The sequence below is a fragment of the Pan paniscus genome, chromosome 1 (assembly GCF_029289425.2).
Source record: "Pan paniscus chromosome 1, NHGRI_mPanPan1-v2.0_pri, whole genome shotgun sequence".
Classification (NCBI taxonomy): domain Eukaryota; kingdom Metazoa; phylum Chordata; class Mammalia; order Primates; family Hominidae; genus Pan; species Pan paniscus.
In genome coordinates this window covers 97,174,766-97,192,544 of record NC_073249.2, presented here as the reverse complement: position 1 = coordinate 97,192,544, position 17,779 = coordinate 97,174,766, and the positions used below count along the sequence as shown (strand labels likewise).

General features: G+C 42.3%; 1 protein-coding gene across 1 annotated transcript; it reads left to right on the top strand.

Annotated features, from left to right (window-relative positions):
• Nucleotides 1-777: 777 nt before the first annotated feature.
• Nucleotides 778-2,057, top strand: LOC130541089 (late cornified envelope protein 2D-like). The gene is made up of 2 exons (XM_057300907.1): nt 778-827; nt 1,480-2,057. Exon 2 carries the CDS (start codon nt 1,501-1,503, stop codon nt 1,831-1,833), a length of 333 nt encoding a protein of 110 aa, XP_057156890.1. The 5' UTR covers nt 778-827; nt 1,480-1,500; the 3' UTR covers nt 1,834-2,057.
• Nucleotides 2,058-17,779: the final 15,722 nt, after the last annotated feature.

Here is a 17,779-nt window from a genome sequence, read left to right as displayed (position 1 = left end):
GCCATTACATATGAGAACTGATACTCATAGTGAGTATCATAATGACACTCTAGCAATTGTTGATAATTGTTCTAGCTACTTCTATAGGTTACCAAGTTATCATATGCAAGTTTCCTGATTCCAGCAATGGATTCAATACAGTTGCTTCGACTAAAGGAAACGTTTAGATTTTAGAGGGAATTGCTTATTCTCAATCATTCTCCTTGTTCTAGGAGACAGAATCAACTCAGATTTAATTCAGTGAAAGCTTGTCATGATGAGTCTGAGGAAAAGCAGAAACTCAGAGGCCGAGAGGAAGGACTGTGAGCCTAGTAAAGGGAGGGATGCCTAGAAAGAGCCAAGGCTGTAGAAGCCCCCTGGGATGGCTGGATCCACAGCAGTACATGGAAGACAAACTGCTCAAGGTGCAGGGAGTCATAATGGAACATTTCCACAAGGTCAGGGAATGCTGTGGCTCAGAGCTGATGTAACCTCAGAGGACAGGCATAAAAAAGATGCAAGGAACAGAACCATGTCCAGGCATGGGTGCCTTGGGTTCCCTAAGTTAACTCTTTAGGGCTCCCACCTGCTGGAGGCTCTGACTGGCTAAAGCCTTTCTAGACGACAGCCCCATAGAGGAGTCCTAGAAGCTCCTGAGGCCTCTTTGGGTGCAGGGACTAGGAGACAGGAGAATGTCAGGAATGACCCAGCACATGCCTAGTTGTGCAAGAGCCACCTCCTGCTCTTCCCAGAGCCAAGTCTGGGTCCTATAAAAGACACATCCAGCTTCAGCACCTCATCTGCTCTGACTCCCCAGGGACGTATCTGTGCTCCTGCGTGTGACCAGGGTGAGTGGCAACGTGGGATACCAGAAGGGTATTAGCAAGGTAGAGGGATGGGGAGGATGGAGGTAGGCTGGAGAAAGATAGTTGTGCGCTTGTGTTCTGCCATACTGAGCAGGAATAGGACTCAGTTTGCCTCAAATCTCTAGAAGCTCTGGGACTTGCTGGAGCTCACATAGAAGGGAATAGCTAACTGTGCCCATCTTTCCCAACTCTGTCTTCAGTGACTTCATGTTGGCCATCTTGGGCAGATTTGCACCATGGAAATTGTCAAATGCTTCAGGCCAGGCCCTTTTACCTGGAGTTTTCATGGCTAAACATTTTCCAGAGGATCCCTGGTGTGTCTACAACACCCATCTGGGCGCTGGGGCTTGTATTAAGAGAACAGGTACTTCATGGAGCTGTGAATACTCTATTCAGACTTGTGAAGATAGAGCAATCCCAGCTTCCATCTGAAAGGAAGAATATGAAGCTCATTCTGTTGATTTTTTAATCTATGTACTTTTATCTGGAAGAAAGATTCAAGTTGTTTCTTTCAGGTTACTGATGTGACTGTATTATCTAAATATCATTCTTCTACACATGCATTGATTTTAGAGGAGGTATAATTATGACCTTTGGTTTGAAATATTTAAAGAGTTTCATTATTATCTTTTAGGTTGACTAAACTCCTGCCAGGATGTCTTGCCAGCAAAACCAGCAGCAGTGCCAGCCCCCTCCCAAATGTCCTCCCAAGTGTACCCTAAAATGTCCACCTAAGTGTCCCCCCAAATGCCCACCACAGTGCCGAGCTCCATGTTCCCCTGCAGTCTCTTCCTGCTGTGGTCCCAGCTCTGGGGGCTGCTGTGGTCCCAGCTCTGGGGGCTGCTGCAGCTCTGGGGGTGGTGGCTGCTGCCTGAGCCACCACAGGCCCCGTCTCTTCCACCGGCGCCGGCACCAGAGCCCCGATTGCTGTGAGAGTGAACCTTCCGGGGCCTCTGGCTGCTGCCACAGCTCTGGGGGCTGCTGCTGACCTGGGCTGCAGAAGAGCTCTGGTACTGAATGGTCAAAAACCTGCTACAGCCTGATGCTTAACTATTTCCCCTTCCTTTCATTCCACTCATGGGTGGACAGGGACCACAAAGACTCATGGGGCTTCCCCGGAAGAACTTTGTGCTTGATGGAGCACCCCAGATGGAAGCCTTCTTTTCCTCCTTTACCTCATATTGTAATAAAGCTCTGATTTCTGACTCATTAAATGTCTTGGTCATTCTCTTCTTTTCTGAGATTTCTAATGTCTTCTAAAGGTCAGGGCCCCAGAGAAATTCTCTTCATGAGGCAAGGACAGGACATGAGCAAGTGATACATGAAAGGCTGCTCCGAGGAACTGATTACCCCAACTGCAGGGTAGATGGAGCTCCAAGAGGATCACCTCTGGCAACGGCAGCTTTGACTTTCTCCCTACTAAGCCAGACATATGTTCTAATTTTCTGTGTATTCCAGACATTGGGAAGGTTGGGAAGCTCTGCAGACTTGTTCTTCTCTAGGGAGAAGAACACATCTCTATGAAGTAAAACTTCCCTGCTGTTCGAATCAATAGTTGAATAAAATGCTGGAAACGAATGTTAAGACCCCTCCTCCTGCAAAGTACAGCCCATGGTCAGTGAACTCCCTTCCCAGGAGGGTGAGTCTGGTTAAGATTCACTTTTTGACTTGCTCCCTCAGACACCTGGCATCTCTTCCTCTCAGTGTGAAGGGAAAAGGGACACAGCAGGGGGATATAAGGACTAGTGCTTCTTAGGTTCAGGCTGACAGGTGTCTACATGAAGATGATGGATTCAGTGCAGAGAGATTCTGTCAGAGGTGGAGTCTCTTATTAAGATGTTCATCTGCCTCCTCATCCTTACTGCTGCTAAAACAAACACCCAGCTGTTTAACCAGTCTGAGATTCTGTACTCTCCACATTTTAAATCACCCACTGCACTGAGTCAGTTTATTTGACTTGATGCTCTTCATTATTTTTTCCAGTCTCATTATTAACTGAATTTTCAAGTCCCTGACCAGTAGTAATTTTGAGCTTCTAAAAATATGTACATTGGCCATTTCTACAAAATTTGTAATATGATTTTAAATTTTCTTTTCAATTTTCAAGAGCTCTTGATATATCATGGATATTAACCTTGATCTGTGTTTATTAAAATATTTAATGCATCAGATTTAATTGAATCTGTTTATAATAGCTTTTGCTATGGAAACATTTTTAGTTTTTATATACACAAATATGACTTTCTTCGCTTTTATAGCTTCAGGGTTTCCTGAGTTGGTTAAGAAGTTTTCCCTTGTCCTTAGTGTTTACATGTGAGCAGCAAAACAAATGAAAAAACCAAACAGTACAAAATGGAATGCCAAGCATGGGACCTAAGGTTGCCCGGGGCAGTTGAAGGCTGGCCTACAGAGAGGTGGACACCCAAGTGTGCTTTCCGGGACCTCTGCCTTAAGTAAGAGCAACCCACCGGCCATTCCCTTCCCCAGTGGGCCTGCTATCTGGGCCTCCATGTGCTCCTTTCATAGTGAGTAACTTCCTTTCTCTGTCTAACCCTCCATACACAGAATAATTTCCCATCTAACTGTTTTTTTGTTTTAAATTATGCTTTAAGTTCTGGGATACATGTGCAGAACGTGCAGGTTTGTTACATAGGTATACACGTGCCATGGTGGTTTGCTGCACCCATCAACCTGTCAACTACATTAGGTATCTCTGCTAATGCTATCCCTCCCCTAGCCCCCTACCCGCTGACAGGCCCTGGTGTGTGATGTTCCCCTCCATGTGTCCATGTGTTCTCATTTTTCAACTCACACTTATGAGTGAGAACATGCAGTGTTTGGTTTTCTGTTCCTGTGTTAGTTTGCTGAGAATAATGGTTTCCAGATTCATCCCTGTCCCTCAAAAGGACATGAACTCATCCTTTTTTATGGCTGCATAGTATTCCATGGTGCATATGTGCCATATTTTCTTTAACCATTCTAACATTTGTTTTTAGCTGCATCTTACTTTGTGTTTGGCATGTGTGCAGGTGTGTTAGAAATTATGTTCTGATGCTATCAGAGGAGCTCAAAATTACAGCAATTTAAAAAGGAAAGCAGACTATTTCCACTCACATATGATGAAGTCAGAGGTCAGTAGTCCATGGCTGGTACGGTGGTTCCCCGGAGTCTTCAGAGATGGATACCCCTCTGTCTTGTCAATTCATTGTTAGCAGTTGTTTCCTGGGAGGCAGTTGGTGACCTCGAGGTGCCTGATAGAGTTCTGATCTGCAAGGCTGTGCTTCAGGTAGGAAGAAGGAGAAAGGGTGGGTAAAAGGCCCTGACCCCAGTAAAGCCTCTTACCTGAGCTTTCCTAAAGTCCCAACAATTTCCTAAATCTCACTGGCTGCTTGTACATACAAGGGAGATGGAGAAGTGTAAATTTTGATATCTGAACATGATTTGGTTCTGGTCAAAATTTAAAGATATAAGTTAAGAATGAAGGGGGCATGTATATTGGGCACTATCCAATTAAGTAATTTTCTATACAGTTTGACCTGCTGAGTAAAGACAGCTGGATTGCTGGTTATCTCGAAATAGTGACACAGACTCTCTGAGTGCACTTCAATTACCTCTTAACACAAACATTCAGGAACGTCCTGCCCACAGTTCCACCTCCATGGGCTCTGCTGTATGCACTGAGGCAAGCCTGCATGGAAGGTTGATTAGGCAGGGGAATTCCCTGGTAAGGCTGAGGTCTGGAGTGCTGTGGGGAGCTCCCTGCAGACAGGCACAAGACCTGGCTTATGGATGCCTGGGGTAGGCTAAGAGTTATGTCTGCCTGTCTCCCCACCTCTAATCCATCCATCACCCAGCTGTGGGCCAAGAACCAGGGGTCTGGATCATCTCTCAAGAGCAGGAAGAGGGTGAGACTCTGAGAAGTGTGCAAGAAGAAAACATATTTGGTGTTATGGCTTCATCTCTTTCAAAGGTATCTAGAGTTGGAGGGTGACAGATGATTAACTCTGAGTTGGGTTATCTGAAATATGACCCAAGTGAGGAGAGTCAACAGTAACCAGAACATATTATGAAAAGGAAAATGTCGATATATTGTCACCTGGGCCAGAATCCCCAGAGAGCACTTTCACCTCCACATCGAGTGAAAATTCTACCTGGTCACTCTCTTGTGTCCCCAAAGGGTCATCCCAGGAAGAGGGAAGAGTAGAAAAGGAGTTTTGGGCCAGGATGGATTCTTGAGTGTGTGGTTATCTCAACTCGGACCCTCTGAGATTTCATAGCAGTGCCCGAGAGCTGCGGCGCTGCTCTCTCACAGACTCCCCAGGCTCTGTCGCTGCTGCTGCAGCAGCTCTGCAGTTAAAGTCAGCTGGCTCTGTGGTGCCCATGCTAACTCCAGGAGCAGCTGCTCCCAGAGCAGGAAGAACAGTATCTCCAGTGCTAAGAAAAACTTGAGACTGAGGGATGAGCATATTGCCAGGCTCTTGGGAGGAAGCCTGCTGCTGGCTCAGTTTTCAGGATATCTCAACATGAGTTAAGCTGAGAGTGAATTCAGCAGTAGACCACATGTGTAAACCTAGAACAAGGATACCTTTGCTTTTTCTAAACAATTATCCCTCTGCTTCTAATTAATTGGCAAAGCCATTAATATTTAGAAAGACATTCCCCGTGTTACCGTTTCATGGTTGCTCTTTGGTCTTGCTAGGTCAGATTTCAATCCTAGTCAACCCCCATGCTGGTTGCATTGCTGCAGCTGCACACCTAATTCAGAACTCTGTACAGTAATTGTAGAATTAGGTAATTCTAACCTTTTGTACTTGTTATAAGATATGTACTCTTATAAGTGTTTTATGTGTAACTCAACCAAAGGATCAATTAATTCACACAATGTTGCTATTAGGTAATTACAGTTATTTTCCACACTTCATAGATGAGAAAACAGAGGTACAGACAACTTTGAGAACATTTCTAGGGTTCTAAGGCAAGTACCTGGTACTCAGAATATAACTCTAGGTGATATAGCTACTTAGTCTGTGATCTGAACCAGTTCTCTGGAGTTAAACTGGAAAGGCCGGCATTATTTACCATGTGTGAAATTGAAACAGCTTATGGTAAGATCTTCTCAACAAGCTAGACTTAAAGCAGCTATCCCCTAATTTTCCTGCCGGGTATACTAATGTTTCTGGGCTAGTTCCCATACTGCACAAAAGAAATCTCGATTTCTCATACCTTTCTCTTCACCCATGTCCCTCTGTCCTTTCTGAAGAATATAGTCACAGTGGGCAGAGATTATATTTCTTTTATATCATGTTGTACTCCAGAGTTTGCCACATAGTCAACAATACATGCTGAGTGTGTGTGAGAGTGATTTTTGAACTCTGAATATTGAACTTACTAATGGAAGACAGTCCCAAAAAATCCTCAATTTTTTTTTCTCTTTAGTGATGTTCTGTTCTTTTAATTCACCTGATCATATCCTTCTCTCATTTACTCTCATAAGGCTGTCTAATGTTTACCTAATTTGCTCAGTACCGAGTCTTTGGAAATAGTTCCTTGCTCCAGGGAATCCCAAGGCATGGATAGACAGTGATTGCAATTATAATATTTGATTAATGTAACCTATTCATATAACACTAAAATTTTTCTAATTCTAGTGATTAAAATGATATAAATACTGGATACAAATGGGCATAGGCAGTGTGTGCACTGGTGTGTGTGTGTGAAGGGATCATATGTAATTAACATAGTTTTATCCCGTGATAGCCTATAAATAGTGCTGTCTGGGTCATGAAAAACTATAGGTTCTGTCTTTGTTTTGATTGGGAAGTAAGTGTACAGATATTGCATAAAAGAGAGGTTACGTGGACAATGAGTTTGTCAGGAACTTGGTATGAGAGAGAGATTTAGAAAGCATAGTTATAAATAATCTGGAAAATTCATCCCACCAAACAAAATAATTGGCTATCTGGACCAAACAGTTGGTCTGATATTGTGTGTGTGTGTGTGTGTGTGTGTGTGTGTATGGTACTGTATCTAAGCTGTGTGTAAATTTGTTCTCAGAAACCTGCTGACCTTATACTAAAGTTCTCAAAATTTTTTTTGGTTAAATTTTCTGAACTTTATTCCCAGCGGTGTGAAGTTGGGCTATTTGTTTAGTCCTAGGAGTCTTTGTTTTCTCATTAGTATAGTGGGGATATTAATACTACCTACATCACAGAATTGGCATGAGGATTAAATGAGATAATGTGTATAAAACAATTAAATAGGACCTAGAACAAAATAGGTGGTCAATAAACATCAGTTATTATATTACATTTTGTTATTTTTATCATTTGTACAGATGTGTGTGTATATATGTATATATACATATGGAGGCAGTTGACCCAAAAGTACAGTTCCACTCAATGTATACCTCAGGGGAAGACATGGAGGTAAGGAGAACTGTATTAGTTAGAGATTTCCAGAGAAATAGAAGAGATGGAGGGATAAGTTTATATTAGGAGATTGGCTAATGTGATGACTGTGGGGGCTGGCAAGTCTGAAATCTTGCCAGACCCCACAATCATCACATGATAATTGTGATGATTATGCAGGCCAGCAGGCTGGAAATTCAAGTAACAGTTGATGTTGCAGCCTTGAGTTTAAATTCTGCAAGGCAGTAGTCTGGAAACAGGCAGAGTTTCTATATGGCAGTGTTGATGATAATTTCTTCTTCTTTGGAAACCTCAGTCTCTGCTATTAAAGGCTTCAGCTGATAGGATGAGGCTCACGTTAGGAAAGATAATCAACCTAGTCAGTCTACTGATTACATGCACACAAAGCAACATCTGGACTGGTGTTTGATCAACAACTGGATATCATAGGATAGCCTAGGCAAAATTAACCATCACAGAGACTGAGAGGATACATGGAGGTCATTAGAGATATGATCCAACAGACAGAAGAGGTCTTCTGTCGACAGAAGAGGGTCAACAGTGACCAGGACACACTAAGAACATGCCATGATGGTTTTATTTTCACTTAGGATAAAGGCAAATTTCTGGACAGACCTTTGGAGAATATTGGGAAAACAGAACCTTCTACCTGGTAACCCCATGAGTCTCAACAAGGCTGTGATGTTAGGAGGACTGGAGGGAGGGAGTGCAGCATGTGGCTGGGGAGGCCCTTGGCCTTTGCACTTTGGTTCCACAGAGGTGTAGTCAGTACAGCACAGACAAGGCTGCTGACCACTGCACAGTAGCTGGAACTCTGGGAGCTGATGAAGCTGTAGCTGCTTCCCATGCGGGGTCAGTCACACAAGAAGAACTGGAGGTGAACATGGGCTGTGCACTGGAGTGGCACTGTGAAGGGCTCTTTAAAGGCATTGGCATTACTGGTGGTGTTTTGGCAAGGTATCTGAGTTTGAAAATGAATCGAGCAATAAGTCAGATAAATTAGAGCCAATATGGGCATAATTTTGCCCTTTTAAACCTATTCATGGTGTGCTGGCAGACAGTTTATAAAATACATTAGTATCTAATAGTACCTATGAAGAACCATATAACCCCAAGTTAAAAGTGTTAGAAGTGACATTTCTGAAAACAGAACTAATGCTAAATCAATGTGAATTTCTGTCTCTCATCATTTCATTTCATATCTACAGACCCATTTACTACCTACCATATTTCATGAGCATAAAGAGGCTATCAGTTGTAAGGGGCACCCTTATTTCATGCACCACAAGGAAATAAAAATTTTGCAAATTCAACTATTACATGCCACCATTCATATGGTATACACTGATTTAAGGGCTGTTAAAAAATGTAAGAAGAGTGTATCATGGAATTGATGAATTAAGTATAAAATCCATCCTCTTCAGATCATATAAACATGTATGTACAAACTGGACAGGCCAATTCTTGCTTTGCCCAGGACACCCCTCTGCTGTGCTCCTCCCTGTCACTGGGCCGTCTTCTCCTTTCATATTCCATACTCCCGGTGTTGCTCTTAAGACTCCCATATGGTTCTGCTGAGAGCCAGTTTGATGGCTCCCCATGGCAAACTCACCCTGGTAACCAGGCAAGGAAAATGGCAGGTCCCAGATGAGGCAAAACAGACGCGGGGCAGTGTTGGGACATCTCTTATAAGCTATGCTAATACCAAGATCTGAAGTGAGTCCCAGCTCTAGCAGGACCACGACACGTGAATTCTCCAGCAGCTCTCTGCCTGGAATTCATGCCCCTCTGATGTCCATCAGCCAATATGACTTCAGCAAGAACCCATTCTGGACCTGGGTTTTGAAGCCCCAGTTTCTGAGAAACCATCTCTTGTTAGGAAATTGGGGGTTAAACTTATCCAAAACTTAAAATTAAGCAAAAAAGTGATTTCTGATTAGTCTTTTAAATTTTTACTTCTTCCTAGTAACTAACAACCTTGCCTAAGGTTTATATGACTCTCTAGGTTTTTTAAAAAAATGGTGGCATGATTTTACTTAATATATTTGGTATTGATTAAGGCCCAGACACTGTAAAGCTAGATTTAAATTATAGAAGATTTGTAAGTTGAAAATTATTTTGTGTGCTCTAGAAAATTTAACCTAATGGTTTCATTGCCTTTGAAAACTTTAACCAGTTTTGTACCTAAATTTGCAATCTTGTTCCAGAATTTTTTTGGTCTCTCCTATTCTTTGAACCAGCATTACCATCATGCTGATTCTCTTATTAACAAGTGAAACAAATCTTTATAATATGCCTGCTATATATTTATATGAGTCATGCTTTTAACTTTTTGGAAATTACAATTCAATAAACCCTTATCTCCACACATACCCTTTCAGGAGTGGAAACTGGGCCAAAATCAGACAGTGCCAGACAGTGTTGACAAGAAGATGAAAAGGACTACAAAGATATAGTAAACGGAAAATTTGGATTAGTGAATCTACTAAATAAGATGAGATACATCAAGGGACATGGTAAGGCTTTTTCTTGTACTGTGGCTAAAATAAAGTTCCAGCATTTGGTGGGGGATAATTTTCTGGAATATATGGAGTTTAAGTTCCCAGGGAGACAATTCAAGGAGCTACTTGGAAATATCAGCTTTCAGGAGACTGACTTTCCAGATGAGGTGAACTTCAGATGAAATGTCTGGAATCAATCCCAGGCCATTCTTTTCATGTCACCTATGTACTTGTTCATGTGGTCCTGCAATCATGCATTGATTCTGCCAACACTCATGAGACAATTAAGTGTTTGGCTGGTCGCTGAGGGAACATGCACAATGTGACACGGGGTCTTCTGGCTCAGAGGGATCACCTATGATGATGTGAGGGCTGTGGAGACAGAAGCAAGAATACTTGCAGGCAGGTGTTTCTTCACTGACTTGTGAACTAATTCTCAACATTTTCTGAGATATAAAGGGACAAAGGGGACATGTTAAACAGCTGCTTATCTCCCAATTCTGGTTTCCCAGGGGATCGGGTCCCATTAATTCTTCCATCGCTTATTCAACCACTCAATACAGACGCTCATGTATGTGCATGTTCATTTTACCTGAATTTTTGTATAAATACAACATACACACATACAGAGCACACACCCACATACACACACACACAGACACAGACTTGCCTCCCCTACTTCCTCACTTACCACATTGTTACAAATATCTTTGTCAAAGAGTATGAGGAAGCTGAGGGTGATATCACCATGAAGACAGTGGAATGAACTAACATGTTCTAATCACACTGGGAAATAGTGACTCAGGAGGTTCAGGCCCAAAACGTCATCTTCTTTTTTTTTTTTTTTTTTTTTTAGGATCTATGTATTTCTGTAGTTATTTATATCTTTTTTTTATTATTATACTTTAAGTTTTAGGGTACATGTGCACCTTGTGCGGGTTAGTTACATATGTATACGTGTGCCATGCTGGTGCGCTGCACCCACTAACTCGTCATCTAGCATTAGGTATATCTCCCGATGCTATCCCTCCCCCCTCCCCCCACCCCACAACAGTCCCCAGAGTGTGATATTCCCCTTCCTGTGTCCATGTGATCTCATTGTTCAATTCCCACCTATGAGTGAGAATATGCGGTGTTTGGTTTTTTGTTCTTGCGATAGTTTACTGAGAATGATGATTTCCAATTTCATCCATATCCCTACAAAGGACATGAACTCATCATTTTTTATGGCTGCATAGTATTCCATGGTGTATATGTGCCACATTTTCTTAATCCAGTCTATCATTGTTGGACATTTGGGTTGGTTCCAAGTCTTTGCTATTGTGAATAATGCCGCAATAAACATATGTGTGCATGTGTCTTTATAGCAGCAGGATTTATAGTCATTTGGGTATATACCCAGTAATGGGATGGCTGGGTCAAATGGTATTTCTAGTTCTAGATCCCTGAGGAATCACCACACTGACTTCCACAATGGTTGAACCAGTTTACAGTCCCACCAACATTGTAAGAGTGTTCCTATTTCTCCACATCCTCTCCAGCACCTGTTGTTTCCTGCCTTTTTAATGATTGCCATTCTAACTGGTGTGAGATGGTATCTCATAGTGGTTTTGATTTGCATTTCTCTGATGGCCAGTGATGATGAGCATTTTTTCATGTGTTTTTTGGCTGCATAAATGTCTTCTTTTGAGAAGTGTCTGTTCATGTCCTTCGCCCACTTTTTGATGGGGTTGTTTGTTTTTTTCTTGTAAATTTGTTTGAGTTCATTGTAGATTCTGGATATTAGCCCTTTGTCAGATGAGTAGGTTGCGAAAATTTTCTACCATTTTGTAGGTTGCCTGTTCACTCTGATGATAGTTTCTTTTGCTGTGCAGAAGCTCTTTAGATCCCATTTGTCAATTTTGTCTTTTGTTGCCATTGCTTTTGGTGTTTTGGACATGAAGTCCTTGCCCATGCCTATGTCCTGAATGGCAATGTCTAGGTTTTCTTCTAGGGTTTTTATGGTTTTAGGTCTAACGTTTAAATCTTTAATCCATCCCGAATTGATTTTTGTATAAGGTGTAAGGAACGGATCCAGTTTCAGCTTCCTACATATGGCTAGCCAGTTTTCCCAGCACCATTTATTAAATAGGGAATCCTTTCCCCATTGCTTGTTTTTCTCAGGTTTGTCAAAGATCAGATAGTTGTAGGTATGCGGCTTTATTTCTGAGGGCTCTGTTCTGTTCCATTGATCTATATCTCTGTTTTGGTACCAGTACCATGCTGTTTTGGTTACTGTAGCCTTGTAGTATAGTTTGAAGTCAGGTAGTGTGATGCCTCCAGCTTTGTTCTTTTGGCTTAGGATTGACTTGGCAATGCGGGCTCTTTTTTGGTTCCATATGAACTTTAAAGTAGTTTTTTCCAATTCTGTGAAGAAAGTCATTGGTAGCTTTATGGGGATGGCATTGAATCTGTAAATTACATTGGGCAGTATGGCCATTTTCACGATATTGATTCTTCTTACCCATGAGCATGGAATGTTCTTCCATTTGTTTGTATCCTCTTTTATTTCCTTGAGCAGTGGTTTGTAGTTCTCCTTGAAGAGGTCCTTCACATCCCTTGTAAGTTGGATTCCTAGGTATTTTACTCTCTTTGAAGCAATTGTGAATGGGAGTTCACTCATGATTTGGCTCTGTGTTTGTCTGTTGTTGGTGTATAAGAATGCTTGTGACTTTTGTACATTGATTTTGTATCCTGAGACTTTGCTGAAGTTGCTTATCAGCTTAAGGAGATTTTGGGCTGAGACAATGGGGTTTTCTAGATATACAATCATGTCATCTTCAAACAGGGACAATCTGACTTCCTCTTTTCCTAATTGAATACCCTTTATTTCCTTCTCCTGCCTAATTGCCCTGGCCAGAACTTCCAACACTATGTTGAATAGGAGTGGTGAGAGAGGGCATCCCTGTCTTGTGCCAGTTTTCAAAGGGAATGCTTCCAGTTTTTGCCCATTCAGTATGATATTGGCTGTGGGTTTGTCATAGATAGCTCTTATTATTTTGAAATATGTCCCATCAATACCTAATTTATTGAGAGTTTTTAGCATGAAGGGTTGTTGAATTTTGTCAAAGGCTTTTTCTGCATCTATTGAGATAATCATGTGGTTTTTGTCTTTGGCTCTGTTTATATGCTGGATTACATTTATTGATTTGCGTATATTGAACCAGCCTTGCATCCCAGGGATGAAGCCCACTTGATCATGGTGGATAAGCTTTTTGATGTGCTGCTGGATTCGGTTTGCCAGTATTTTATTGAGGATTTTTGCATCAATGTTCATCAAGGATATTGGTCTAAAATTCTCTTTTTTGGTTGTGTCTCTGTCCGGCTTTGGTATCAGAATGATGCTGGCCTCATAAAAGGAGTGAGGGAGGATTCCCTCTTTTTCTATTGATTGGAATAGTTTCAGAAGGAATGGTACCAGTTCCTCCTTGTACCTCTGGTAGAATTCGGCTGTGAATCCATCTGGTCCTGGACTCTTTTTGGTTGGTAAACTATTGATTATTGCCACAATTTCAGCTCCTGTTATTGGTCTATTCAGAGATTCAACTTCTTCCTGGTTTAGTCTTGGGAGAGTGTATGTGTCGAGGAATTTATACATTTCTTCTAGATTTTCTAGTTTATTTGCGTAGAGGTGTTTGTAGTATTCTCTGATGGTAGTTTGTATTTCTGTGGGATTGGTGGTGATATCCCCTTTATCATTTTTTATTGTGTCTATTTGATTCTTCTCTCTTTTTTTCTTTATTAGTCTTGCTAGCGGTCTATCAATTTTGTTGATCCTTTCAAAAAACCAGCTCCTGGATTCATTGATTTTTTGAAGGGTTTTTTGTGTCTCTATTTCCTTCAGTTCTGCTCTGATTTTAGTTATTTCTTGCCTTCTGCTAGCTTTTGAATGTGTTTGCTCTTGCTTTTCTAGTTCTTTTAATTGTGATGTTAGGGTGTCAATTTTGGATCTTTCCTGCTTTCTCTTGTGGGCATTTAGTGCTATAAATTTCCCTCTACACACTGCTTTGAATGTGTCCCAGAGATTCTGGTATGTTGTGTCTTTGTTCTCGTTGGTTTCAAAGAACATCTTTATTTCTGCCTTCATTTTGTTATGTACCCAGTAGTCATTCAGGAGCAGGTTGTTCAGTTTCCATGTAGTTGAGCGGCTTTGAGTGGGATTCTTAATCCTGAGTTCTAGTTTGATTGCACTGTGGTCTGAGAGATAGTTTGTTATAATTTCTGTTCTTTTACATTTGCTGAGGAGAGCTTTACTTCCAAGTATGTGGTCAATTTTGGAATAGGTGTGGTGTGGTGCTGAAAAAAATGTATATTCTGTTGATTTGGGGTGGAGAGTTCTGTAGATGTCTATTAGGTCCACTTGGTGCAGAGCTGAGTTCAATTCCTGGGTATCCTTGTTGACTTTCTGTCTCGTTGATCCGTCTAATGTTGACAGTGGGGTGTTAAAGTCTCCCATTATTAATGTGTGGGAATCTAAGTCTCTTTGTAGGTCACTCAGGACTTGCTTTATGAATCTGGGTGCTCCTGTATTGGGTGCATATATATTTAGGATAGTTAGCTCTTCTTGTTGAATTGATCCCTTTACCATTATGTAATGGCCTTCTTTGTCTCTTTTGATCTTTGTTGGTTTAAAGTCTGTTTTATCAGAGACTAGGATTGCAACCCCTGCCGTTTTTTGTTTTCCATTTGCTTGGTAGATCTTCCTCCATCCTTTTATTTTGAACCTATGTGTGTCTCTGCACGTGAGATGGGTTTCCTGAATACAGCACACTGATGGATCTTGACTCTTTGTCCAATTTGCCAGTCTGTGTCTTTTAATTGGAGAATTTAGTCCATTTACATTTAAAGTTAATACTGTTATGTGTGAATTTGATCCTGTCATTATGATGTTAGCTGGTGATTTTGCTCATTAGTTGATGCAGTTTCTTCCTAGTCTGGATGGTCTTTACATTTTGTCATGATTTTGCAGCGGCTGGTACTGGTTGTTCCTTTCCATGTTTAGCGCTTCCTTCAGGAGCTCTTTTAGGGCAGGCCTGGTGGTGACAAAATCTCTCAGCATTTGCTTGTCTGTAAAGTATTTTATTTCTCCTTCACTTATGAAGCTTAGTTTGGCTGGATATGAAATTCTGGGTTGAAAATTCTTTTCTTTAAGAATGTTGAATATTGGCGCCCACTCTCTTCTGGCTTCTAGGGTTTCTGCTGAGAGATCCGCTGTTAGTCTGATGGGCTTCCCTTTGAGAGTAACCCGACCTTTCTCTCTGGCTGCCCTTAACATTTTTTCCTTCATTTCAACTTTGGTGAATCTGACAATTATGTGTCTTTGAGTTGCTCTTCTCGAGGAGTATCTTTGTGGCGTTCTCTGTATTTCCTGAATCTGAACGTTGGCCTGCCTTGCTAGATTGGGGAAGTTCTCCTGGATAATATCCTGCAGAGTGTTTTCCAACTTGGTTCCATTCTCCCCATCACTTTCAGGTACACCAATCAGACGTAGATTTGGTCTTTTCACATAGTCCCATATTTCTTGGAGGCTTTGCTCATTTCTTTTTATTCTTTTTTCTCTAAACTTCCCTTCTCGCTTCATTTTATTCATGTCATCTTCCATCGCTGATACACTTTCTTCCAGTTGATCGCATCGGCTCCTGAGGCTTCTGCATTCTTCACGTAGTTCTTGAGCCTTGGTTTTCAGCTCCATCAGCTCCTTTAAGCACTTCTCTGTATTGGTTATTCTAGTTATACATTCTTCTAAATTTTTTTCAAAGTTTTCAACTTCTTTGCCTTTGGTTTGAATGTCCTCCCGTAGCTCAGAGTAATTTGATCGTCTGAAGCCTTCTTCTCTCAGCTCGTCAAAGTCATTCTCCATCCAGCTTTTTTCCGTTGCTGGTGAGGAACTGCGTTCCTTTGGAAGAGGAGAGACGCTCTGCGTTTTAGAGTTTCCAGTTTTTCTGTTCTGTTTTTTCCCCATCTTTGTGGTTTTATCTACTTTTGGTCTTTGATGATGGTGATGTACAGATGGGTTTTCGGTGTGGATGTCCTTTCTCTTTGTTAGTTTTCCTTCTAACAGACAGCACCCTCAGCTGCAGGTCTGTTGGAGTACCCTGCCGTGTGAGGTGTCAGTGTGCCCCTGCTGGGGTGTGCCTCCCAGTTAGGCTGCTCGGGGGTCAGGGGTCAGGGACCCACTTGAGGAGGCAGTCTGCCGGTTCTCAGATCTCCAGCTGCGTGCTGGGAGAACCACTGCTCTCTTCAAAGCTGTCAGACAGGGACATTTAAGTCTGCAGAGGTTACTGCTGTCTTTTTGTTTGTCTGTGACCTGCCCCAGAGGTGGGGCCTATAGTGGCAGGCAGGCCTCCTTGAGCTGTGGTGGGCTCCACCCAGTTGGAGCTTCCCGGCTGCTTTGTTTACCTAAGCAAGCCTGGGCAATGGCGGGCGCCCCTCCCCCAGCCTCGCTGCTGCCTTGCAGTATGATCTCAGACTGCTGTGCTAGCAATCAGCGAGACTCCGTGGGCGTAGGACCCTCCGAGCCAGGTGTGGGATATAGTCTCGTGGTGCGCCGTTTTTTAAGCCGGTCTGAAAAGCGCAATATTCGGGTGGGAGTGACCCGATTTTCCAGGTGCGTCCATCACCCCTTTCTTTGACTCGGAAAGGGAACTCCCTGGCCCCTTGCGCTTCCCAGGTGAGGCAATGCCTTGCCCTGCTTCGGCTCGCGCACGGTGCGCGCACCCACTGGCCTGCACCCACTGTCTGGCACTCCCTAGTGAGATGCACCCAGTACCTCAGATGGAAATGCAGAAATCACCCGTCTTCTGCGTCGCTCACGCTGGGAGCTGTAGACCAGAGCTGTTCCTATTCGGCCATCTTGGCTCCTCCCCACGTCATCTTCTTTGGACCTATATTTGTCTGCAGTCATCTTCAAAAAGGCTACAAAAATTCTACAGTCCTTGAGGTCATGGGCTACTTATTATTCACCTCTATATCCCTATATTTGGACATACATGATTCAAGAATGTTGTAGGCTTTCAAAGAATGCCTTTTGAATTCACTGCTCTGACCACACTGTTGACTTACTTTATCCTTCAGGTAAAAGCTTCCTGAGAGCAGGAATCAGATCTGATAATAGGATTGCATAACTAGGAGAACAGAATCCCTCAGTTAGAAGCTGACAATGGGAAACTATGCTTTCTCCGCATCCTCCCCTCCCCCACTAAGTAGGCATTAGGCAATGTGAAGGCACAGTCTGTTTCTGTTTTAATCAGAGATGTGAATATCTATTTTTTTCAATTCTAACACCTTTATTGAGATGTAATTAACATATTTGTAGTTCATTTGTTTAAAGTGTAAATTCAATGGTTTTCAGTATATTCACAGAGTTGGCCAATCACCACCACAATTTTAGAACATTTTTATTACCTCACAAAGAAAACCTGTATCCATTGGCAGTAACTTCTCAATTTCTCCCAGCCTGCTAAAGCACCTGGAAGCCACTGATATTTCTCAGAGGACAGTCATAAACATAAAAGGAGATACAGGGAACAGAATCTCATCCAGGCTCTTGTTCCTCGGATGCCCTGAGTCAGCTCTTCAGGGGTCCAGCCTGGGAGAGGCTGTAACTGGCTAAAGCCTCATCCCCTTTCTATTTCCAGAGATTGCCTACTCTACACATTTCATATAAATAACATCATACAATATGCAGTCTTTTGTGACTGGCTTCTTTCACGTAGTGTAATGTTTTCAAGGTTCACCCTCAATGTATCTGTTTAAACTAAATGAATAAATGACTGGGTAACTCTGTCTAGTGCAACCCTGAATCAGAACTCTGAATAAGCAGATTCCTGGCTGACCCTCTACTTCCTGGTAGGAAAGGAGTTTCCTCTGCATAGGAGCCCCAAGAAATGATGTCTACTTCCCAAGACAGGTTTCAAATAATCTAAGTGTCTGGTTGAGTTAAGCTCTCTGAGGGTAAGGGCTCTAT